Source organism: Anomalospiza imberbis, chromosome 1 (genome assembly GCF_031753505.1).
Source record: "Anomalospiza imberbis isolate Cuckoo-Finch-1a 21T00152 chromosome 1, ASM3175350v1, whole genome shotgun sequence".
NCBI classification, from domain to species: domain Eukaryota; kingdom Metazoa; phylum Chordata; class Aves; order Passeriformes; family Viduidae; genus Anomalospiza; species Anomalospiza imberbis.
Window position 1 is genome coordinate 100,835,249 of NC_089681.1, and position 26,249 is coordinate 100,861,497.

General features: G+C 40.5%; 2 protein-coding genes across 12 annotated transcripts in view; one reads left to right on the top strand and one right to left on the bottom strand.

The window, feature by feature from the left end:
• The first annotated feature begins 8,415 nt into the window (after positions 1 to 8,415).
• Positions 8,416 to 11,363, top strand: SEC61G (SEC61 translocon subunit gamma). Of its 2 annotated transcripts, XM_068202566.1 has the most exons (4): positions 8,416 to 8,567; positions 9,286 to 9,385; positions 10,366 to 10,468; positions 11,258 to 11,363. In XM_068202566.1, exons 2-4 carry the CDS (start codon positions 9,292 to 9,294, stop codon positions 11,265 to 11,267), a joined length of 207 nt encoding a protein of 68 aa, XP_068058667.1. In that variant the 5' UTR covers positions 8,416 to 8,567; positions 9,286 to 9,291; the 3' UTR covers positions 11,268 to 11,363. The 2 variants fall into 2 exon arrangements, with proteins under 2 accessions (XP_068058667.1, XP_068058659.1); XM_068202558.1 differs by lacking the exons at positions 8,416 to 8,567; positions 11,258 to 11,363 and having other exon boundaries at positions 9,268 to 9,385; positions 10,366 to 10,472.
• Positions 11,364 to 11,738: 375 nt separating this feature from the next.
• Positions 11,739 to 26,249, bottom strand: part of TPK1 (thiamin pyrophosphokinase 1) — a 300,977-nt gene continuing 286,466 nt past the window's right edge. For 8 of the 10 annotated variants that reach the window (XM_068202525.1, XM_068202499.1, XM_068202512.1 and 5 more), the window contains one exon: positions 11,739 to 12,936. In XM_068202525.1, the coding sequence (XP_068058626.1) occupies positions 12,818 to 12,936 (119 nt within the window). In that variant the 3' untranslated portion in view covers positions 11,739 to 12,817. The remainder of the gene's footprint in view (positions 12,937 to 26,249) is intronic. The other 2 variants (XR_011003313.1, XR_011003305.1) reach the window with 2 other exon arrangements.

The window sequence follows — 26,249 nt, forward strand, 5'->3', positions numbered from 1 at the left end:
ACCAGGCACCCTTATCTTGCACCCAAGGTAGAACAGGATCCACACTTCCTCCAACTGAGCTACCTAAATAACCAGAGGGGATAGGTTGATACAGATAAATCACTTTTATCCCTTGAGTCAAAGGATGTTTAGTTTTGCAATTTAATTGCCAAAGGGGCTTAATGCAGAAGTGCATCAAGAAGCAGCAGAAAACAAAAAACAAAAAACCAGAAAAGTTCCTGCACTTTGACAATGTGACCAGTCCTTCACTGCTTTACCTTGCATATTTTCTGACTCCTCAGCTCATCCTTCCCTTTAGTTCAGATCCTTCACACCACCGTGCCACGTTTTTCCTCCGCTACTTACATTATGTACCACACCTGAATATTCCCTGGCTTCATCCCTGCAGGGAAACACACAGTAACACCTCCAGGGAGACTATTCTTCTATAGCAAAAATCAGGCTCAGGATTGAGTGAGGACAAAGTCCTAAAGGAATGGTTGCAGAAAGGAGGGTTAACAGCGATTGAAAGACAGACCAAGCAGTGTGATGCTGCAAGGACGTTTATTGACAAAAAGCACAGATATTTATACTGTTTTAGCCTCTGCCTAACAATTTCCAATTGTTCTGTCCACGTATGATTCAGTACCTAGCAGGCCATAATGGATACTTTCTCTTTTGTGCAATTACCTACCACAGCAGGCTGTTCTGTTCTTTGGGAGGGGGACACAGTTTCTGCAGTTCCTTCTTTATCTATCTTTCTCAGTTTCTGGAGCTCTTTCTCACAGCTCTTGCTATACAATCTTCAGCACTTAAAGCGTACTGTTCATGTCATTTAACTCATTCTGCTCTGCAGAAGAGGGTCATAAGTGAGTTGGTATTGAGCAGTTACAAGCCTGCTCTGCTTGTGCCTGGCGTGAGTAAAAGTGTAAAGAAACTACTTATAGGCTCCTTAGCCAAGAAAAAACTCTCAGGTGATGTTTATCAGCAACAATGTTACATAACATACAATTACTATTTTACAGTGTTAAGTTCCTACAGGTTTATTTTTATGCAAGAAGAGTGAAATATTAAATCCAAAAGAACTCCAAAGATGAGGACAAAAATTACTTTTTCATGGCTTGACTCAGCATTAGGTTCTAATCAGGATTACAGCTCTTAGAGGCCCAGAGCAGGCATCTTTACTCCAGCTGCATAAATTCAGGATAATGAAAATATATGATTTATACTTATGAAATACATATGAGATCAAGTTCTCTGTCAGGAAAAGTGCTGTGACTACTGCGTTGACTTGAAAACTATATTACAAATGCCAGTACCAAACAGCTGGCAGGTGCTTTACAAATGAATTTATTAAGGGAACCCAGATATCATTCAGATTACGTACCATGAATTGCTAGAAGATAAACAATTCAGTAAATAGCATTACCAGGATAGCAGTGTGTCCACACATTGAGACAGATGCAAGGTTCACATTTGCAGATATCATTTGGGGAAGACTGTTTAATACTTGACTAATTTAGCTCACAATTTTAAATAGGTGCTAATTAACCTCTGCCTGGGGCTGGCAGCTGTTGCCAAAATTGCAGAGATGCTGCCATTGAAATGTTTCCATTTCGTTATTAACCCTGCACTTGGACTGGTTCAGGCGAACAGACACAAACTTACCAGGATGTTAGCAGGACTCACTTTTGAAACTTCCTATATCTGATTATTGCAACATTTTGGACAGTGCTGCAATACTAAGTCCATGATTAAATGGAAGTGACATCAGGGTAATAAAGCTAGCAGAAAGTGCTAGATCTTCAGGTATTTATTTTTTAAACCAACACCACCTTGCAGGATTCTCTCTTTTCAGCAATAATGGAAGTAATTGATTTTTATCTTACTAGGAGAGGAAGTGAGAGAAATTAGATTTACAAACATTTCATTGCCCGTTGCAGCAGTTACTGACAGGACTCGGAACACTGGCAATTTTGTGTTGAAAAACTGCTGGATACATTTGTACCACTTGAACAGGTGATTCCCCAAATCCTTTTCACAAATACAGAGCTGGAGCATTATTGGTGAGATAGAGAAGCAAAATAATCGACAGAACCTTATTATTCCTTCTGCAGAACAAAACAAATCTTACTGAGAATGCTGCAGATTCAGACAATAGCAGGGAAGGCCTGCAGCTTCTTCATGCTGTAAAAAGCAGCTTTGTCCTGTTTTCACTTGCATGTGAGGAAGATCACGCACTCAACCAGTGGCCAAGCAAAACTGCTTCTCTAGTGACCACCCCTTTCAGTTCTCAAATGACCTTTAAAGCTGAACTGTCTGCAGTTCAGAGACACTGTCTCTGACTCGCTGACAGCAGGTCCTATCAAGGTTCTTCAGCAAGCCTGGAATTTAAGTTTCCATTTAAGTTTCTAACACAGAGGGTAAAGATTTGTGAGGGCAGAAAGGAGGAAAGGGGAAGCATTTAAAAATATCTTCAAAAGAGTAGTGAAAAGTACATGAAAAAAAAAAATAAAAGAAACTTTGCAATTCTAGCTTTTTGAAGTTCAGGAATGATTCCCATCCCTGTAAAACCTTCCATTACCCAAACTCCTCTGGATGCTTTTACGCTCCAGTTATTACATATTTAGAGTATGTTTCCAAGGTGTCCTTTGAGAAAGCACATGCCGCCAGTGTGCCTGAAGCACATGGCTCCTGCCCAAATCAGTAACATGCCTGCTTTAGCACAGGCAATTGGCAAAATTCAGAAGACCTCAGCAGTATCACAGAAGCTTAACCTGAGCCAAAGGGAAATATCCCATTTAATCTGAAGGTAGGAACAAAAGACAACCAACTCTATACAGATCAACTGGGGGGAAAAAAAAGTTAAAAAAACTAGGGCCAAGAAGTTATTTTGCTTTTTAGTAGTAGAAAGGTTTTTTTCTTCCTGTCCAGCTCCATCCTTTCAGCTGCTCAATTTTCCCTACCCCTCAAATGGTTCTCACCCTTAAAGAGCAGTACCTCAACTTCTCTCAACTTTTTAGAGTTTTACAGCAGGAAAAAGCTGAAGAAACACTTTTACCTCTCAAGAAAAAGATGGCGTTCTGGCCCACGCTCCTAGCCAGCTGGGATTCTGGACCTCAGTGGGCAGAACATGTAATGAAACAGCTTTTGTACCAAAATACATATAATGAGAGTGGAACTGGGGTTCAGCTCAAGCAACCCAAATCATGGGTCATGATCCTGTTACATGGAATGGAACAGACATCCTGAGCCACTAGTGTGTTGGAAAATCACAGAAGGGAAAGGTTTAGTTTAATCCATGTCCTAAAAAGGAGCATGGGCCATGCTTCACAAACTAAGTGCAGATTTGCCAAAACAAAGTAAAACAAGACTTTATAATGAAAAATGATCTTAAGGTTAAAAGTATTCCCAATTTTAATTTGCCCCCTTTCTTTTTTAATCTGAAGTGCTAATTAATATTTCCACAACCATTACTAGCATTTTTTAGGAAGGATTCAATGATTTATTTATTATACACAAAAATCTTAATGTGAAAATTACAAAGTAAGGAACAAGGCCTGTATCATCAGCTGCTATTTACAGACTAAACAAACTTTTACAAGCACTGCATCAGAGAAACTAGTAAGCATTTGATTTTTCTTTATCTCTCTGACCTGAACAGCTGATGGAGGAATTATTATTCCTCTGTTAATTTCCCCTGTATTTCTTTTGCTAGATAGAAACCTTCAGACATTTTTTTAGTCTGAAGTATCATTTAGCAATGTCATTTTAGTATATTACCCTTGTTTCTCTCCTGTTTTTTCTATCATTATACAGATGCAAATCTCCCAAGTGCTCTCTTTCAAATAAAATGGAACACAGGCTTTTTTAAAAAGGTCATCTTTATAATTATATACAATAAATTCAACACTGGGAAAAATTTATTTTAACAGCACTTCTCCCTCATCCCACATTTCATCTCCATTGAATATTAAGAAGCACAAATCAAAAGATGGGGCTTGTTGGCTGCTTCAGATTAGAAATATTCCCTTTCACAACCACAGCATTAAAGTCTGATCTAGTGGCATTTCTATAATTATTGAGGCTAAACCGCAAGACAAGGACCACATGCACTCCATCACTTTCGCCTGACCCCCAAATCTGAGCTATCATTTTCTTCTTAACATTAATTTCCCATTTATGTTCTTCCCCTGCATCTGTATGGATACTGAAGAGGGAAATAATCTTTCTTCCTATCGTAAATCATGCAGATGAGCTTATCAAGTCCAAACAGAATCTTTGGATTGTTTAAGGGAATGGAAAGCTAAAATTAATTTTTAAATGTCAGAAGCACATAGATATTCCAATGGCTTTTCAAGATATAAATTAATCAAACACATTTATGATAATGTAGAATTAAAAAATAAAAGGTCCCATATATCTTTGCAATTTCTGAAGACCGAGTTTTATAGTTATTTAGTTATCCAACAACACTGACTGTCAAGCAATGGAGCATTAGCATGACTTCAGTCAATGGGGCCACTATGCTGCTGCCTCTGAAAATCTGTGAAGGCAGCTCCCTGCAGCACTGTTCAACAAGGATGTCCCTTAACCTTTCCCACAATATCACCTTGCTTTCTCCCCTCTTTCTTCCTTCTCTACATTATTCCCTTTTTGCTGCTGGGTGGTCTTTGTTCTCTGCTGCTTTCTGACCCAGAGCATAATCAGATGCCCACTGGTCACAGTGACCAACCTTCCTTGCATAAATGAGTCCTCAAGTGGCCACCTTCCCAGTTTTCTTAGCCTTTTTCTTCAATTTTGCTGTCCCTCTGGATAACCATTTGCCCTTTAAATTCATAAAGGAAAGTCAGATTGTCCCCAAATGCCACTCCTGCTCAGACAGTCCATCCCTCCCAAAAATACCCCTAGGGAAGAAGTCAATGTTTTGCCTCACCTCCTCCAGTTCAAATGCCTTATGGCCTGCCACAAGGCAGGCTTAAGAGATCCTGGGCGCAGCACTGGCTGTGCCTCCTGCCCACCCACTCATCCCTCTGGCTCTTCCTACAGGGGAGCAGCTCAGTTCCTGCTGTCCATCGTGGGATGGGTTGGGATGGGAAGGAGATTGCTCAGCAAAACTTCATATCCCAAAGTACCACTTTTTGTGCAGCCACAGGAAACCTGCCAAGACCACTACAAGTACTTTCTTCTAGCATGTGGGGAGTAATCCTTCAAACAAGAGAACCAGACTGGCAGATCTCTCCTCTCTGGGATGCAGAGAGTGGAGTGCTGCCCCTGCCACCGAGCTGCTGCTGAGGCCAGGCAGCACCAGCCTCATGGGAACCTGGGCTGGAGCAGTCAGGGTAGGGAAAATGGGGTTATACCCCACAGGGGAACAGAGAGGCTTGGAGACCTGTTCAGACAGAGCTACTGTTCTGTCCTTCCCACAGCCATTTGGGGATCACACATGTGCCATCTCACCATACAGAGGCTGAGCTGCCTCTCATACTGAAGTCTGTGTCTTTTCTCCTCAGCTGATCCCAAAAGTATGTTTGTTGCAGCTGCCGGCAGCTCCCTGGCTCCTGCCATCCCACCATGTTCTTCAGGCTGCAGTGGGATCTGTGCTGTGGCAGGCAGGCAGCATGGAATGGGAAAGGCTAAAGAGGAGGCTGATCACACTGTCTGTGCATAAGTGTCCAGATCCAGGGGGAAGGATGCCATACAACAGTCTAATGTGCCAATAATTACAAGCAGATATTTATCTTGCATGTCCTCAAGAAGACAAGAACAAACTACAAACCAAAATGTACAAATATGCAAAGTGAAACTGTCATCAAAAGAAGTCTTTCATCCTTGGAGCATACAGAAGATGAAAACCTCTCCCCCCCCTCCCCCAATGTGGCTCCAGTTTATGCAATATTCACAAGTTAATCAGTGCTAGCACATACTGCATAGGATAACAATGGTCTTTTTTACTGTTGAGGGAATGGTTATGTACTGCTTAGATGTTGCCATAAAAGCAGACTTGAAACACTGCCATAAAAATTCACCTGTGCAAGCACACCACTTTCTTCCTCAACCTTGCAAGAACCATAAAGAAGTAGAAACAAAACACCGTAGTAGCAGACTAGTTTTCAATGAAAAAAAATTACACATGCTGAGGAGATGTAAACCTTTCCCAATCTTCTGTAAGTGCAGATGGCTCTTTGTAAATATATATAGAACAGGAACATATTGTTCCTGTTTGTCGTTTGTTAGTTGTTCCTAACATATGGACCGAGTCTAAGTAACCATGTATTAGTTCAAGGACACTAAAAACCCCATAAATGCTGGAAAATCCTGTGAGGAGAACAGCAAATGCTTTCTGTGCACAAATCAGGACTGCCTCTCTCCTATGCTGCTGAAGTCCAAACTTGCAAGCTGGCAGGCAAAGACAAGAGCTTATAATGGCAGAGTGAAGGAAGCTGAGACAGGACAATGGATACCTTCTACCACACCCTAGAGAACCCATAGTACAAACTTATGCCAAAGCCACATTGTTAAGACATGCAAGATGTGCTATATTTCTCCAGAACATTTCTCCCCAGGAAAAACAACTTAAAATAGAGAATTTTGGGGGAACAAAGCTTTATTTCAACAAATGCTTTTTAAAACAAAAATCGAATCCAACCAGAAATCTATGTCATGAATTGTTTCATACACATCTATTTTTTTCAGGTTTTTTTCCCAGTCAGTGCCTTTGGTTACATCCACTGTGATGATGGTTCACAGCAAGGCTCCACATACAGCACAGCTGGAAATGTGAGTTTCCTCTGTTGATAAAGTCTCTGACTGTGGAACTGAAGGGAAAAAACCCAAATAAGACAAAGCCTACCAAAAATTCCTCTACAAATGGAATCTCATTCAAAGGTTCAGCAATTTATCTGCCCCATCGCACACCGTGTGGGAATTAATGGAAGTAATTAATGGAAGTAATTATTTGCATTAATCAGGCCCTTTGCTGCTTTCCTTAGGGATCTTCCTCTCCTCTTCCTTCCATCCTGGCAGACTGCAGACTGGCATCAAAAACAAGAGCCAAATTATACACATATCTGCTGTGGGAGGCCTCACTGACACTCTAATCTTTCTGTACTGGTGTGCCAATGGAAGAGGTCCAGCAGAATTTGGCCACCAAAATTACAGCCCCATCTGAGAAACAGTGCTGCAGGAATTTTCATTCAAAACAAAATCAAATCCAAAGGCAGACTTTTGGAGAAAACTTGTAGAGAACCTCAAGCCAATACCCCTCCAATGCCAACTAGAGAGCTCATCTCTGAAGGAGATCAGGAATATTGAGGAGCCTGCCCTGTGGCCAGAGACAAGGTGGCTGCCAAAAAATCCATGGAGTGATCAGCAATTCCCTACTGTGATGCGATGGTACTTTATCTGTAATGAAGGCTGTCAGCAAAAATTTAAGCTCAGAAAATATTTTGTGCACACTTAGATGCAACAGGGAGTTGAGATCAGCTAAGCATTTGCTAAACTGGCTGCAGAGGCCCCACAGTCTGATAAATAATTAATAAGCTTTGGAGACTTAATATAAACTCAAAGGTGGAGTCAACGAGGAGCAGTGCTCTAGAGAAAAAATCAATAACATCAAAAGCAAGGTAAGGATAAAAACAGCAAATCCATTTTGTCTTTGTTCTTCCTTTATCTGTTACACGATGAAGCAGCAGGGAGGTGTTCCCTTTAGGCAGTGACAGCCCCTTTTCCCCCTCATGCAAGGAAGTGTCCTACGCTACACCTGTGGTGCTGAAATGTGTGGAGCTTTCCCACCTTTGAGCACTGTACACTTGTCCACCCAAGAAAAATCCTGTGTTTTCAAAGGTGACGAACTCCCTTAGTTCACAATAGCACCAGCATTCCTGAAAACCAAGTTTTACACTGGGGGTTTTTTTTGGTTGGCTTTTTTTTTTGGCTTAGTTTTTTTTGTGTGGGTTTTTTTTTCTTTGCCATCTTTTCACCGAAGGGCATTTGTTACAGGCATATTCACAGAATCAATTAGGTAGGAAAAGATCTATAAGTTCATCGAGTCCAACCTATGCCCTAACACCACCTTGACAACTATTCCATGGCACTGAATGCCATGTCCAGTCTTTCCTTAAACACCTCCAGGGACAGTGACTCCACCAGTTCCCTGGGGAGCCCATTCCAATATCTCATCACCCTTTCTGCGAGGAAATTCCTCCTAATGTCCAACCTAAACCTCCCGTGGCACAGCTGGGGACTACGTCCTCTCATCCTTGTCCCTGTTTGCCCGGGAGAACAGTGACACCTTCTTCCCTTTACTTCCCGCTAGGACGCTCTCGGATCCCAGGGCTCCAAGGGCACGGGAAGCAAACGCGCTGCCAAAGGCCGCAGAGGCGCTGGCAGGGCGGATCGGCCCTCACGGCAGCGCCCACCCGCGCCAGCGAGGCGGGAGGAGCGCCAGGCCCCGGAAACCGGAACGGGAAAAAAACCCCGTGCAACCCCGCCCTCAAAACCCATCCATTTCCACCCAAAACCCGCCCCGCCCGCCCCGGCGACGTCAGGCGCTCCGCTGCTCAGTGCGACGTGTCCCTCGGCCGGCGGTGAGGGCGGTGAGGGCGGCTCGGGGGGTTCGGGTGTTCCCCGGTCCTGGGAGACGGGGATCAGGGATAAGGGATGGGGCCTGGGCAGCGGGGATTGGGATGGGGAATTGCCGGGACTGCGGCAGGCAGGGGGACCTAGGCCGGAGCGAGGGGGGAGGGGGTCACTGGGGACGTGAGAGGGGCCGGCATCGTACCAGGAGGCTCCAGCCCGGCGGTCCGTATGGATTAGTGGGAGCAAATCCCTCCGGTGGGTGTCCTGCGTGCGGTGGCAATGCCGGCACACGGCTGCTGTGAGAATAAGGCTCGGCCACAGCATTCTCTCTCTACGCTCACCAGCCCCGGCAGCTTTTGGTGTGGGGATCTCCTCAAACCGGCGACTTTTGTCTATTTGGACGCCTTTGGTGGTGTTCTCAGAAACACGGCGTAGGACATGAGCTGAACACCAAAGTGTGGTGGAGCTGTTTTCCACTTCTGGGCTGAAAGGCACAATTTTCCATATTTTTTTCTTTTGCAGTCAGAAATAGGCCCTTATGTTTATTTACTGAAACATTGTCTTCATTTCCTGCAAAGTGGAAGTATCTTAGGTTGGAATATGACACTTTAGGTTATCTTAAGCCTTTAACAAATTTTGTAGGTAACTGCTACTAATGTAATTAAAAAATTCTGGTTTTCAGTATATACGTGGAACCATTAATGCTAAATGTGTCTGTCTTTGCAGGCAATCATGGATCAGGTAATGCAATTTGTGGAACCCAGCCGTCAGTTTGTAAAAGATTCCATACGACTTGTTAAGAGATGCACCAAGCCTGACAGGAAAGGTAAAGCACACAATAAACCAGAACACAATCCTTATTTCGTCTTGTATCTTAGCATGGGTCTTTCCATACGTCACTTCTGTTGATTCGTTTGCTGTGGATGTTTCTCAGCTGCTAATACGAGATTTAAACTTGAGCTTTAGTTGTCTGAATGTCAGTGTGTTTTAGGTTCTGGCTATAATAAACACACGTATGTAGGTGTGTGAGTGGTACTAACATTCACTTTAGGAGAGAGGTTAAGTAGCTGAAATTCATTGCTCCACAGTTGTCAGTCATTGCCTAACTGGGACAGTAACAATTTTATCGCTGGGAGTATGGAAGAGGAGTTTTTGGACTTGAGAGGCCCTGGAGAGAAGCTGTAACTAAAATCAGAATGCATCTGGTCTTCTGAAAGTTACAGTGCTTTATTCACATGCTCAGAGTGAACAGGTCTATGACTTAAGTTTGCTATTGAGATCCATAAGGAACTTCATTCCTTGTCAGACTGGCAGGTTTCTGAGGGGCTGTTGACCTTCTTAGTCAACTTCATGGTTGCTGTCCTAAAGTAATTGAAAATATATCAAGTATTTGATTTTTGCGGGGTCTTATGGTGCTGTCCTCCTGTGACAGACATAAATACAGATTTTCTGGTTTTGATGCTGTATTAGAGATTACTCTCAGGGCTTGTAGGGATGTAAAGGAAACATAATAGGATAAATGTATGAATTGTCATTGTGGGTATTTTTGATTCTGCTTATTTAAAAAAGATTGTGATTGGCCATTCTTTGTAGAAATCCACATCTTCTCTCTGAAAATCTCATCTGCCTTCTAAAAAAGTGGATTTGTTTCTCGGCATCTGTGCAGACTTTGAAGTGTTAACATGGTTCTGTTAACCATGTTAACATGGTTCTCTCAAAGAGAGATCTCTCCTTTGGTCACTGCGGTGCACGTCTGTGCACCATGCATGAGACATCCTGACAAGTTTTTTTTTTGTTTTTTTGCAGAGTTCCAGAAGATTGCCATGGCAACAGCAATAGGCTTTGCGATTATGGGATTTATTGGTTTCTTTGTCAAATTGATCCATATCCCAATCAACAATATAATTGTGTAAGTGAATATGGCCTTCAGTTTCACTAAATTTTTACCTGTTCAGTTTTAAACAGAGGACATTAGTGAGCCCTACGGGACTCATGTTGCTTAGTGTCTGTGCAAAGGACTTATGAACAATGTTAATAAACTTAATGTTAATTCAGCATGCTGCAAAGCATTAGATCCATAATTCTTAAGGTTTTTTCTGAGTATTCTTCTTCAAAACTGAACATCAGATATTTTGATTTTCAGTTTCTCATTGTATGTTTGACCATAGAACATTTACCTTATTTGGATCTTAACATGCTCTTACTGTTTCCAGTTTATACTTTGGGTATCCAAAGTAAATGGATGGATGGTAAGGTAAAGAAAACTGAGTGGGTATGCTGTAGGATGACAGGGCACAGAACAAAGATGGTCTTGTTTCATTTACTGAGTGCTAGATACGTTTGAAACATTGTTTTATGTGTTACTGCGTCCTGTAAAATCCCTTTTGGAATGAATGAAAAATTTGAACTTGAAGTTGACTGGCACCATGGTACTGACATACTAACAATACCATATTCTCCAGAGCTAATGTGATCCCCTCTCCAGCACTGGAAGAGGTTAAAGACCATTCTGTGTCCACAATATGTGACTTCCTTATACCTGTAAGAGTGGTCATCTAGGCAAGGAGTGTTTGAAAATGGGAGATAAGCTGTAATGGTTGTCCTAAGAAGGCAGTGGTGGGAGGATAAGTAAGATTTTAGGTGGGATCACTTGATCACACTTTATTCGTTGGAACTGATTACTTTGTTCTCTCAACAGAGGTGGCTGAATATTCATCATGAAGAAGACAGTTGTGACACCTGCTGCAATGATTTCACAGCTTTAATTTGTTTGATATTAAACAAGCTCAGTTTGTGTTTTCAAACTTTCTTATCATCTTATTACTTTTTTAAAGTGTATGTGAGCATACCTGTCTACAGGCTTGTTTTTTTTTCGGTACTAGTAGTTGGGTGCTTTATTTGTTTTGTTACTTCTTTTAACCATAGTAGAATCATTCAGGTGGGAAGGAAGCTTGGAAGATCTCTAGTCCAATGTCCTGCTTGAAGCTGGGTCAGTGTTGCATTGTAATGAGATTGCCTAAGGTTTTCTCCAGTCAAATACTGAAAGCTTCCATGGGGGACACCTGCATGACCTCTCTTCAGGAGCTGTTTACAAAGCAGTAAATTAAGCTTTGGAACAACATTGTTCCAGCAAAAGCAGACTGCAAGAAAATAGCCTTTCTATATCCTTTGAAGTGGTGTTGTAAAAGTGTATGGGAATTCCTGTCACTAATTTCTGGAATCACAATTATCACAAATTCCTTTCTGCATTTGGAAGTCATGCTAGATTATAGTATGTACTTGACATGGAAAAAAACCCTTGTGTCAAACAAAGAAATGGCATTGCCAGTCCTTATTCTGATGACATAATTAAAAAACCCAAACATAATTGATTACTGAGATATACCATTTGAGGATAATTTAGGTGTCAGAGACACTAAGCAGTCCTTCAGCAAATCCACAATTTGCTCACACTGTTGGATAGGATATACACCCATTATGGATCCTGTTCTGTACATAAAATCATATTGGCCCCTGCATGTTGACCTGGAAGTTTCCATTATTTTAAATGATTGCACATTTTGATTTTAAGAACTAAACCTGCAAAAACTCTGGTAGGTGCAATGCTCTTCCTCCTCAGATTGAGATAAAGACATTTAATTCACTTCAAAAATCTTACTGTACGTATTTGGTATTTGTAGAAGGTACAATGGTACTTCTGTTACAGACTTTAAAAGTACTTAATACTGGGACACCTGATTCACCAACTTGTTTCCTATTTAGAAAAGTTCAATTATTATTATTCTTGAGAAATCTTCACCAGCACCTACATATGTTACAAACCAGGACAGAAAAATGAGGTTAGTTAATCTTGGTGCTATCACCTTGTCATACAATTATACTTTGTGCAACTTGGTACTGTATTTCCTTTTGGCAGGAGGAGAAAAATAGTTAAGTATTGGAATAAAATACATAGCAAAAGTAGCCTGAGCTAACCAGATAAGCAGCAGCAGTTTCTTCACATTCATTTTGGTTTGTGGTTGTACTGAGTGGCTGCTCATGCATCTTCTGATTAAGTAGTTTGATTTACCAGAATGAAGTACTCTATTACTGCAAGTAATTTTGATTCAATCTCAAGTGACTTTTATTTCAGATTTGTTTTTCATTCAATACAGAAAATCAGTGCCTGCTTATATCTTGCAGCAGCTTTACTGTCTTAATTCAGTGAAATTTTGTAGTAATTTGAGTTGTGTCAGATCAGAAAAGGCTGTAGCTGAGCTTATCTCTTGATAGCCATTGTCCACAGCAAAGGTTTGTCTGTCTCAATGGTCACAATCCCAGACTTGTCATAGGTGTTGGAAGTACTGACGAGCGTTCCAAACTTCAGCACCTGGTTAGCTGTGAAAAATAAGGAAGAGACTGAGTGGTTCTCTAAAACAATAAAAGGACATCAGTGCATTTGATTTGAAAGACCACTGCTCCCACAAAGAACAAAAAAGTAGCTGAATAAATTTAACCCAGACAAACATTACCTAGTAAGAAGGCTCGTATGAGATTTTTCAATGACCTGAAGAGGCAATAAATTCCCACTGTTAATCCCCAAATTAACAGTTTGAGTTTACAGCAGGTTATTACAAAAGCAGCGTGTTGGATAATCCTCAGAGTTTCACATATGGAAATTTGTATTTCATTAGAATCAGTTCAAGTACTAGTGCTAGAAAAGGTATTTAAAGTAAAACAAAGAGAATCTTACTGTAGTTCCAAACTTGGGATTTGCTTTAGCTCAGCAACAAGCCTATAATCTTTTAAAACATGAACAGTTCTAGAATAAAGGCCAGCTGTTAAAAGTGATTTTATTTAACAACTTTGAATTAAGGGACTTGCATCTTTTCTTCTATTGCATGTGAGATAGGTGTTTGTGTACATTAGAAACCAAGTGGCATTACTCTAACAAATAGCAAACCATGGAGTTTAAGTTCTGCCTTCAATTTCTTGACTTTTTGAGATAGCATCATTTGCATATTGCAAACATATGAACTTCCTCAAAGGCACTCTAGACCTACTCAGTTCTGTGGTAGTCCTTGCTCATAGAAAGGTTCAGAGTAAGAACTCTAATACTATCCTTTGCTTTAGCTTGTAAAACAACCCAAATGACAGCTCTTTCCTACTGACACCTCAGAAAAAGATTTCCATGGAGGATACAATGAGAGCTGCAACTGGGGAGGATGGTTCTGGAAGATCAAGTTTGTGTGACCTACCAGAATTGCCAAATGGTGCATTGATACTAAAGTAAAAATCCTCTGGATTTGCTATTAAGTGACCTAATGCAAAGGATGATCTCCCTGTGGTGAAAAGGAGTGCAAAACAACTTAGTAAGCTCTATTTTGTGATTTGCACAGGAGACACATTTTCCAGTGCTGGATATGAATGCTAGCTATAGTAAACTTGGGTGTAGTGTGTTACTACAATGCATGCACTTCTGCCCCTTGCTGGAAGCTGCACAGGAAGAACTGATCTTGCCAGGCTCTATGGCTTTAGGAGGAAGGACATTTGGACAAAAGCCAGGACATGTAGCTCGGTGTCTCCTCTGCCAAATCTGTGCTTGCTGCTACTTATTCCTGCTCCTACACTTGTTACTAGCTTGAAGTGAACTGAAGAGGAGGTTTCAGCTGCTAGCTGAATTTGCTGTCATGAGAGTAACACCCAAGTTTAACTACTGCAAATGGAAGAGTCCTGCCATTTGAAGTCCAGGAGCTGGGAGCATAACTGCAACACAGTGCAGAAATCCAGCAGAGAGAAAAGGGAAAAAACCCCAGTACTACTGTACTATATCAAAAATAAAGGTGCTAGATTCTGTCAGGATGCTTTTGGACACACAGCAGTACCAGGCAGGCTCCTAGACAAATGCCAGGATGAATGAGTTTTGGTATTTGCCTTTGGAAGACACAGCAGAGGCCACAGGGGCTGTGTCTTGCCAGAAAACACAGATTTCACCGTTTGCAGGTGAACAAGTCATCTAATGCTAAGGTAACACATGGGTAGAGTTCCCTGAGTAAAAATACTCCTAAAATATTGTATTGAGTGCTGTGGTAAAGCTATGAGTGTTTCCAGTCAGTTTTAAGTAGGAAAGAAGCTTAAATACTTTAAAACATTTGCTGACACATAAATTACCTTCTTTTGGTTACTATATATTGAAACTTGAAGGGGGTGGGGAGGAAGAACTTTTTTGATGAACTGCTGTATAAACCCACTCATTTAGTATCATTTATTGCTTCTTGCTCAAGACTCAGAATAATACTTAATGTTTCACAGCTTTGCATATAAAATAATGGCTCTGCAGAAGGCAAGAATTAACAACAACATGGCAGCTTAATGAAACAAAATCTAAAGCTATATTTCTTAATGCATAAAATCAGGTGAAAATGAGAGCCTTTGTTTTTCCACTTTCAATAGAAAACTAGCCCACTAGATGGAGCCTTTAATCTTTATCAGGTTTTCTGCTGGGCAAGGATCACAGTGTGAAATATTGAAATGAAAAAAATGCAAAAACTGTGAAACAGTACTGCTGATTCACATGGCTCAAATGGACCAATTCCAAGCACTAGGTTTCACAATCAGCCAACATTTCAACTAACATAATTAAAAAGGCATGTTTTTCCATTCAATAAATGAACAGTAATTAATGTAAACCCTAGGTTTGAGCTGGTAAAGGATATAAGAGGATGTGCGAACCTACTGCTGCTAGGCAAACTTCCTGCTGTGTCATGCATTCTGATGGAAGTTTACAAGGTCAAAGAAGTGGTAAGTTTTATCAGTTCACATCTGATCCATTCCCTTTTTTAAAAAGGAATTTCAGTGCTATTTGTTAAGTCCTACCAAGAACTTATGTCTTGGGGAAAAACATCCATTTTCACTTTTGAGATTACTTTTCAAGATACAGATTCCAAAGAAATCCACCTTTTTTTTTTTTTTTTTTTTTTTTACTATTTAGTATTTATAGTTTTGCTATAATTTGGTACCAAATTCAATTTTAATACAGGATTCCACACTGTGATTAAAAAAAAAATCCAAATCTCAAAAACTCAGGAAATTCTATAATTTTCTAATTAAAGGAATCTTATTTTGGATCACTGAAAGCTTTCTTTTTGACCAATAGTACTCTCTTTAAAGACTTGATTTAGATAAACCCATAAATGATTAACTGAAATACCCCCCAGCATTAGAAGTTTTGTTTAGTGCTTGATTCCAATCAGAGTTTAATGATAATGGATTGTTGATGAGGAAAATACCCAGCTCTTCCTCTGTAGCTATACTATTTTTTCTTTACTCTCCATCTATCAAGTCAGCAGGGACTTCAATAGTAAAAGCAAATGATGTTCCTGCCTTTTTTGGAGGGGGAGAAAGAAACCCCATCAATATTCCTCCCCACCCAATGAAATCTATCATGAGACAGTTTTTTATGATGTGCCTTACGTTCTTACCAGTAACAAATTTCTGTCTGATGGATTGCAGCATACCACTTATTCAGACCTAAACATGGGCATGGAGAGGACTGACTTTGATGGGGTAGTGGAGCAATGTTTCTCTAGCAGATTTGTTTTGTTTAGATGGTGTTTCAATCTGCCAGGGTTTGAGAATGTTGGACATAATTTAAGAGAAGAAAACTGAGGGCATGTAGGTGAGCTTCCCAAAGGCGCATAATCACAAAGATCATTACTTAGACATCTGTTTTGCTGACCAAATTACATGACAGAACAGATCTCAGTAATCACAAGACTGGCAATTTCCACTATTTTATTGTTCTTACTCTGATAATTTAAAAAAAAGTATACAAATCTGCGGATGCTATATGAAAAATATTAATCTCAGAGGTAAAATTTTGAAAATTCATAAATCTTATGGATGCAAGAACAACATTTGGAAATGTTAACAGAATGCACCCTATATGCAATTAAGTTACAGAAATAATCAAAACCACCAAACTTAAAATTTATTTTAAAATCTCATCCTATTTATACTTCTACCACAAAAGGGAGTTATTTTTGAGTGGCTGGTACTGAAAATCAGTTCTTTTTGAGCGGCTGGTACATAAGCCTTGCTTGCAATCCTTGTGCTGCTGGCTTTCAGCCTGGAAACCGAGAAATAGTGTGGCCTAGTTATAACTAGATTGGAGGTCATCATATCAAGTGCTGCAAAAATACTCTGAATATAAGGTAAATCCTCTTAATGAATGTATTCATGATCTAGTAGACCTATAAACATAATTTCTATGTTCCATTGTACTATTTAGGACGCTTAAAGTTCAGTCCAGAGAAGAGAGCTTATCTATCTAAAAAAATGTATCAATCATGTACATCTTAGAAGCTGCACTTAAACAGTGCCTGAGGGACGCACGTTCAGAGAAAAACTTCATCCTAAACTTGTCATATATGGCAAAACCAAATTGTGTCAGGGTCTCACTACTGTCACCACAAATGGCTAAGGACCAAAGACTACCTATGTTAAGCATGTCCCACATAGACACTGTGATACTTATACTATGCTGCCTTCTCTCAACTGTGTCTCAATTACTTCCTGAAATATGTAAAGTCACACCTTGCTGGTTTCCACCACTGAAAATAGAAACAAGGAAAGGAATACAAGCAGATTGCCACTGCTGGCATGAATGTGGGGAATATTAAAATAATTAATTATTAATTAAAAGCAGTGTTATAGTGAATGTAATCCTCTTTCCCCTAGGCAAATGTTGCATCAAAATGATAGAAAATTAAGATCAATAAGCTGAAACACAAGCTAAAGTGAAATATTGAATCACCATTTGGTATCCTATTACAGTTTATCTGGAGAGGATTTCCCTGAAGGTCTGTTAGGAGCAAAAATCTGCATTTAAATGGAGATACATTAGTAATGCATGAGCTAGTACTTTGCAGGTCACCCTGTGTCTGCAGAACAGCAGCATTAATTTTGCTATTTACAAATAAAAATCCCAAGTAGATTGTAGACTGATCTTCCTTTCATTCCTCATAGGTTTACACTTGTGGTTAAACTGACTTCACTGGAGTTAATCTTGATTTACACTGATGGATACAAAAGAAAAATTGGGTGCTTGATCTCTGTGCAGTGGGAACTGCAAAACTGGAAGTTGCAAATAGCAATAATTTACAATAAAACGTGAATTATTTTCAATAGTGATACAACAGAAGTACCATAAAGGCTTGCTGAGTCTGCTGGGAGGGGATGACTAGCCTGGTAGTCAGATTCCCTCAAGGCCAAAGGGAGTTTTCAATAAGCAGAAACTGCATTGGGCATTTTTTATAACTATTGTAACTTTGGGTACCTGGTTTTGTGGCACAGAACAATGGTTTTATAATCTCAATGCTTTCATACAAGCAGATTTATGAAAGTGTTGAGAGGATATGGGGGGCCAGCAGGCAGGGCCAGGTGGCTTTTCCACCAGTTCAGGTGCTGGCAAAGACTCTTGACCTGGGCTCTGCAGCACAGGCTGCCCGGCCTCACACTGGGGGGAATTTAGGAGGTTGAAACAAAAGTTTAAAGGCTGTCAAAGCTTCACAATTTCATTTTAAAAGAGAAAAAATATATTAACAGGACTGTGTGTTCTGCCCTGGATAGAAACCACCCATGTTGAGAGAGCCTTCAGAAATGCAAATGAATGTCAGAAGTTTTCAAATTTATTTCCAGCACACTTTTTTTTCCACATATTTTTTTCCAGCTTTGTGATAATGGTGGCACTGCAAGAATAATAGCTTGAAGTCTTCCTGTCACATCACCTGCTTGGTGGCAATTTAAAATGATTAGCTGATAAAAATGATGCTAAGAAAGACTGCTTTCTACACTAAAGTCTCTGCTGCTACTACTGCTTCACCAAGATCAACAAAAATCATTAACTGTATGGAGTTTCTACAGCTATTAGCAGCATTTCAGCACTGCCAACAAGATGTGCTTCTGTGTTTGTTCAAAATCACGTTAGCATCTGAACTGAATTAAAGAGGCCTGGAAAGTTAGACAAGGAAACTCTACATACTGTTTTCAGTAGTGCCTTTCTGGTCTAAATGTTATGATAAAGTTGTAACAGGAGTTATCTAGCAAAACCATAAAGTAGTCAGAGAAATAGCTGTCTGGAAGACTGTTTCACTAAGCCAAAGGCAAAGCCAGGCTACAAAGTAATTTTTAGAATTGAGTTTAGCCAGTAAGAAGTAGGATGTTTACTTAATTTTTGATGCTTTCCACTAAGTTTGTATGTTTCTCAAACTGCTAACAACTCTGAGGTGCTGTACAGGTGACAGGTACTATTAATAATAGTGTTAGAGCACTGAAGAAACAGCTGCAGAAATAAAATGTAGCTTCAGTTTGACAGTCGCTGCTGTAGAGATTTTGCATATAAGCTAGACAAAATTACTTGTTGCTATTTTGGTCTGTCTCTACTTCATGTTGTGAGATAAAAAACACTATTCTCATGAGAAAAAGGGCAAGAGTAATACTGAGATGCATCAGCTAATGAATTGTCTTACTGCTAACTTGTCCAATAAGACACCTCATAGCACACATCATCCTATTACGCTGTCATCTTTAGAGGCATTACTTAGTCACACAAAGATGAGGATGGCAATCTGGTGCAACACTGAAACCTGAGATTAGCTAAAAACAATGGTGTTCTGTCAGAGCATTTAGGTCTGAAGCTCTGGTTTGACATGACAGCAAAGAACCTAAAAATACTTGCTATTTTGAAAGCTGCTACACTGTCAAGTTGATATGATGAATGTAGCAGTGAAATCTACTGAATTTGTTAGAGAAAGGTATCCAAATGATCCTAGCAATTGACCACAGACAGTGCTGCAGAAAGGAGTGAAATTCCCCCTACATTCCTCATGACTTGGCTGTTGGAGAAAGGGAAGAGAGATGGGAAGAGGAAGGAGAGGAAATCTTCTTCACCTAAATCTCAGGTCTAGGTGACTACATCCATGTACTCAGGCTCTGAACAACATAGCACCAGAAAAGTGTTTCAACACAACCAGATCCAGGACTGACCAAGATCAACAAGTCACCTCTAGCTACAGTAATTTTCCAGTGCTTCATATACAAATTTAAAAAAAACCCTCTCTCACAAACCCCTATATATCCTTCAACAGGTTTTAAAGTATGATATTAGTTATGAACAGAACACAATGTTAATTATTTTTCTCTTCTATTCTTTGGACTCCTGCTAAATCCTGTCACATTTAGATTACTATAGCTGTAAGAAGCAGTAAAAGACGATTTTATAACACATTCATAATACAAATTTTTCAGCTTCATACCATTGTTCCCATCATTTGCAAAAATATGCAGACACAATGATTATTTCTGTATCAATCAAACTGGACCTGTAGGTGAAATATTGGTATATGGATATTTTCTCAGTAAAAACCTATACATGTTGGGTGAAATGGGGATCTCATTCAATCGCTCCATGAAGGAGAACCGCAGCAATGCCATAAAAATTTCACAACAGTCTTGACCAACTGCTTATATCACCTACCACTGTGTAGGATGAGTCCCCAGCAGCAAGTCTCCCATGAATTTAGCACTTCTCTGCTTTCTGTGGTGGGGACATGATTTTCCTTAGGGAATTGATCTAAAGCCAGTTCCTTAGCCAGCCCTGAAAAACAAATTTAAGTAAGCTGTCTTCTTATTGCTGCTGCCAGCACTAGCTCAGCACCATATCCAAAGTCCTGTTCTGCTGCACACATTGCTCCATCGCTGGGCTTCAGTGCCAAAATTAAAGTAAATATGATTTGACAAAGCTCCATAAAGTCTCAGTCCTTAACTCCAACATGCAAAGTTACAATGGCAAAGATCAAGTACACCTTCTGAACTCTGGGAGGGTGTATTTGGTTTGCATGGTCAGATTTTGGTAGCAGGAGGCTACAGGGGTGACTTCTCAGTGAGAAGCTGCTGGAAGCTTCCTCCATGTCCAACAGAGCCAACCCCAGATAGCTCCAGAACAGAAGCAGTGCTGGCCAAGGCTAAGCCAACCAGAAATTATAGTAACACCTCTGTAACAACAGATTTAAGACAGGTTAAAAAAAGGTTATTGCACACAGATATAATAGTGGTCAGAGAGGAATGAGAATGCGTGAGAAGAACAACTTCAAAGACAACAACAAGGTCAGTGAAGAATGAGAGGGAGGAGGTACTTCACGTGCCATATCTGAGATTCCTCAGACTGTGGTGCAGACCATGGTGAGGCAGCTGTACCCCTGCAGCCCATAGGGGTCCATGGATATACAGAGATCCATCTTCAGCCTATGGATGAGTCCCACACCAGAGCAGGTAGACGATCAAAACAGGCTGTGAACTTGGAGTAAGCCCATGCTGGAACAGGCTCCTGCTAGGGATCTGTGGACCCATGGAGAGGGGAGCCCATGCTGGAGCAGATTTCCTGGTAAGGCTTGTGACCCTGTGAGGGACTCACGCTGGAGCAGCATGTCCTTCAAGGACTGCAACCTGTGGACTGGGACCCATTCTAGAGCAGTTTGTGAAGAACTGTATCCTGTGGGATAGGCTCCTGGAGAAGTTCACAGAGGATTGTCTCCGTGGGAAGGACTCCATGCTGGAGCAGGAGAAGGACTCCTCTACCTCAGCAGTGGCAGAAACAACTTGCAATGAGCCAACCATAACCACCATTCCATCTCCCTGTGCTGCTAGTGGGGATGAGGTAGAGCCCAAGAAGAAGGGAGGGGTGGGGAGGAAACAGTGTTTTTGTGATTTATTTCTCAATATCCTGCTCTGATTTTTTTAGTAATAAACTAAATTAATATTCCCAAGTTCAGTCTGTTTTGCCCATGACAGTAATCAGTGAGTGTTATCTCCTGGTTCTTATAAATAAACCTTTCACTATATTTTCTCTCCTCTGTCCAGTTTTGGATGGGAGTAATAGAAAGGCTTTAGTGGGCACCTGGCATCCAGCCAGGGTCAACCTACCACAGAGGGGTCCAACACATTGCATATTTAAACCTTTCCCCTGCCAAGTCCAGCTCCCACCAGAACTGACCTAGTTCACAGCTGCTCCGTTCAGACTCCTGGGTGTCCCCCAGGAGCCCCACACTCTCTTGACCACCAAGAGTTACTTGCTCCAAGACCTCAGTCAAGCTGCCAGGCCAGAAAGACTAGTGAACTGTGCCAGAATGGTGGATCTGGTGCTCAAAAAGCTCCCCTGACCACAAGGAAGCAAACAGCTGCCTTCACCTCTGAGCAATGGCCAAGGTGCAAAAAAAGATACATGCCCTGCCACACTGAATCCCAGGACAGCTGTTTGCATTATGGCTTGCTCAGGGCAAGGGCATCGCCAGGCTTGAAAGCAAGCTGCAGCCCCTCTGAGCTGCTAGCACAAATAACAAACTTCAATCAAATTAAATCCCTGACAAACAATTTTATTATGCAAGCTTTAACAGCGAATGGCACCATTTCCTAACAGAGTTTTATGTAAATATGGTATTATATTTACACAAAAAATGAAGAGAACAAACTGGAATATTCATACTTATGCACAAAAGGCACCCTTAATAAAGCAGCTGTGCTTTTGTCTAAAATATTTCTCCAGAAGGGGGTAATTATTATTAAAAAAACCCCCACACTGATCTGCTCCTGACAGCTCACAAGGTACATGTTCATCTACTTGCTCTCCCTGACAGCTGATCTATTCTAGGCACACATAACTAACTAATAAAGACTATTATACTTCTGATAGAAAAGTAATTGCATTTATCTTTACCCTTCCTAGCAGCACTGCTTCCTTTCAGTGTTGGGGAGGGATGCTGTATGAGGTTTCTAAAATGTGGTTATTTTCACCGCTACTATTGCTATGCATTACTTAGAATTTTAGATTGCTCTGCTTTCTTGAGAAAAAACAATTTGACACAGATAGCATCATCCTGAGGATGAAGTGAAAGTAATTATTTCTGTTACAAAATGTCCCCCTAGATCTGCATGTGAACAACTAAGCTTTTTGATTTTTAATTTTATTACTTTGTCTTTCTGTTAAGAAATAATTAATATGATTACTAACACCCTATGTACCTCTAATGTCCATACGATTTCAATTACAAAGCCATTACTGCTGCTTATTAATTCTATTCCATTTATCTTCAAGTTAGCATCTTAAACTTACACCATTAGTAGACATTCATGGAACTGCGGCTCCTCCAAACTTGCTCACTAGAGTCCAGCACCGTTTATATGTTGCAACCCTTGAGACAGAACATGAGATTCAACAGGAGACTGCAAGCTACACTGTTTATCATTCAGAAGCACCCAATTGGATTAAATGGCTCTCCATGCCCTCCAAAAAATAAAGGATTGCTTTTGAAACAGTGCTGCCCATTGCATCTTTCAATCTCCCTTCTTCCTAAGCTTTAAAGTCAGCTTTTCAGAAAAAAAAAATCCAACAAAAATGTAACTTATGACACAGCACAGCCTATTTTAGCTGGTATTACCCACTTCTTCCACTTCACCCACCATCAGAGCCCTTTGCTTCAGGAAGGCCATGGGAGGGGTATCTGCCACGTATGAATTAGTAAGTCATTGCATATCGTTCATTTAATGTTCCTGGCTGTTTGCTTTCACAGTGGTTGTTTTCAGGGGTTCTAGGTTAAGATTTGTTATCAATGCTGCTGAAAACAAACAGCACCTATATAATGTTTGTCCCAAAATGAAAAAAATATATTTGTCATTAGAGACAAGTCCTAAGTCATTGACTGTCAAAAACTTCATTCAAGTGGAAAACTCGCTACTGAGAATCTGTTATCTGGCTGTGAACTCTCAACAAAATGTGATTGATTTCCAGTAATGATTTTCAATATGAACAGTGCTCTTCATATTGGTGTGCTTCTTCCTCCTGACCTGAAAAGCCTTTTTAGCCCTGCTCCCCACCCTCTTCTCCCCTCTGCAAACCAGCTCAGTCCCTTACATTCAGAAACATGCCATGCACTTCTAGGCCCCCTGCAATGATTCAGTGGCTCGGGGGATCTTTTCTTCAGCTTCTTCTTCTCTAGAGAGGAGAGCCTCAGCAGGGCTGTAGCAAGCTTTCTGCCCAGGCTGAGAGGAAGGAAATGCTTCTGCATTAATTACACAGCACTGTGTCAGGCACTGCCCAGGCCAGGTGGTGTAAGCCCTTGGACCTAAAACGCAAAGGCCGAATGCACCACTAAATTAATGTAGTGCTACATGGTGCAGTCAAAGACATTAGAGTTTTAAGAGTGCAATTGATTATATGTAGCTCAACTTTCAAACACACTGGTCAAGATGGATTGCAACAGTCATGCCATGGCACAGTGATGCATGTCAGCAGGCTCTCAGTTTTACTGTACAGAGGACTTGACATTGGCTTTTAACTTACCAATAAACTACCCTAACATACTGCAAGAAGTGGGAAGGAAAAGGAACTACAAATCCAACAGTCACATGTAAAATAAAAGACTACACCAACTACACTACAGCTTGTCTGCTGCCAACAGCACTTGGTGTTAAAAGAACATGATGGTTGCAATTGCCAAGAAAGGAAATACGTCCTCAAACAGCCTATTTTTTTAGGCTCATGGAGCTTCCATAAAGTAAATCTGTCTTTAGCCTAGAATATTCCTTACCTTACCTGAAATTACTGTCATCTTCAATAATTCGTAATTCCTCATTAATTATCAGTCTCTGGGGCATACTGTAGGAGAAACATTCCTATCAACATCTAAGAATGCTACATTTCTGAATTATATTTTGAACTCAAAATTGAAGTGGTGAGACACTGGAACAGGTTGCCTAGAGAAGTTGTGGATACCCCATCCCTGGAAATGTTCAAGGCCAGGTTGATGGTGTTTTGAGCAACCTGGTGTAGTGGGAGGTGTCCCTGCCCACAGCAGTGGGGTTGAAACTAGAGGAACTTTAAGGTCTCTTCCAAACCAAACTGTTCTATGATTCTGTGACATATGATTGTATCTTATTTGACATTGCTTTTCCCATCCTGGCCATTTGTTGTACTCAGTATTTTCCACTATTTGTTTGTTTGTTTGTGTTGCAGTCACTTCACAAACAAATATGATACATAGCAGAATTTCATTGACATAAAGTATTTCACTGATTATTTAAAATCACTAGATGTGAAATTCTTTTTTATTTTGCAGATATGGAAAATTTTGCTGAAAGCAAAATTATATCAGAGGAAAAGCAAACTTTAAATTACTATTACAGATTTCTGTTAGTTCTAGAAACAATGCTAGCAGCTTAAATTTCTCTTAAACTGACATCTTCCTTAAAAGTATTGAAAAGGATAGAAAAAAATAGTACTTTTTTGCTGTACTATTCTAAACAACCCAAAACACCCAGAAAACACCTCATCTCTGATGTCTACATGATTACAAAGTAAACAGAAATACCTAAGAACATAGTGACATATCTGAAGATTAATCTTCAGATATTTCAACCAGAATAGACACGTTATAATTAGCCAAATGCAGAAGTCTTGAAGTAAGTGAGCCCTACAGCTCTATTCCACCTCTTGGAAGATGTGAGTATAGGTGCATATTCTTCTTAATATCACAGTTTTAGAAGGATATTGTTATGTATCACTACAAGATATCCAGTCATGAGGAAGAAGTTGGTGTAACCCTGAGATAAGCCTCAAACCTAGAGATGTCTCATGCAAGCTTTGAACCCAACATCAAGCCTGGGGATCACTGAACAGATACATCTACTTCATAATTTAAGGCATGGCCACCTATCAAAAGTTGTGTCTGTTCTAGAATAGGCAGCACTGCTCTTCTAGAAACAGGCAGGCTTGTTTCAAGACCATCAAAATACTATCTCATGCGTGCCCACAACAAAGCAGCCTTCATGAGACCAAAGGAAGCACTTCACCATGAAGCCCAGAATCAGGAAGAAAGTCTGACAAAAGCTTAAAGCTTACTGGAGGGTGGGTTTAGAAAAAAACAAATTAAACACCAACATTTCCATGAAAACCTGGAGAACCTTGCAAGTTCTGTACAGAACTAGTATTGATGAGCCTTGCAGCACTGAGGTAAGGACACGGCAAGAGGTTTGTCATGTCACGTGCAAGAGTGGAACCTGGATGACACAATTTTGAAGGGCTCATTTATAGCTACTTAAGCACAAAAGAGACCAATAAAGTATAATGTTTAAGAGCTGTGAGCAACAATATAGTTATACAACTTCTAATATCATTGGCAGCCAGGGAGATAAATCTCTGCTGCTTTGAAAGGGTATCCTTAAATAGCCATAGCACTCTCCAGCAAAGCACAGGACCTTTTAGGAAGGCCAGAATACTGCAGGAAGCTCTTACTCAATTATACCTGAAGTCAGTCAGCCATGAAGTATGCCTTACACAAGCCTCACACGAAAACTATACTGGAAATGGACTTTGAAAAAAATGCTTCAGAACAGAAAAGTCCCTCAAATCTATCATTTTGGGAGTGGGAAGGAAAACTACCAAAGATTTAACAGTAGAAAAAACATGGCTTGGAAAGCTTGCCTTGCTGTAGCTGTCTAAACTCACTAAGTGCAGCTTTCTTAGCCTAACCTCTGCTGCCCACAGGTAAACACTGCTGTTAAGAAGTTTTGCTCCCTCTTTTGAATCATGGACTTCAGAAGTCAGGGGATGCTGAATGCAGCACTGTAATTTGTAGAACACAGAATGGACAATATCATTG

Excerpts from the sequence above, each read along its gene's own strand:
- SEC61G (XM_068202558.1), top strand. The coding sequence starts at position 9,268 with ATGTGTCTGTCTTTGCAGGCAATCATGGATCAGGTAATGCAATTTGTG. Across the intron at positions 9,386-10,365 it reads CACCAAGCCTGACAGGAAAG|AGTTCCAGAAGATTGCCATG; the intron begins GTAAAGCACACA and ends GTTTTTTTGCAG.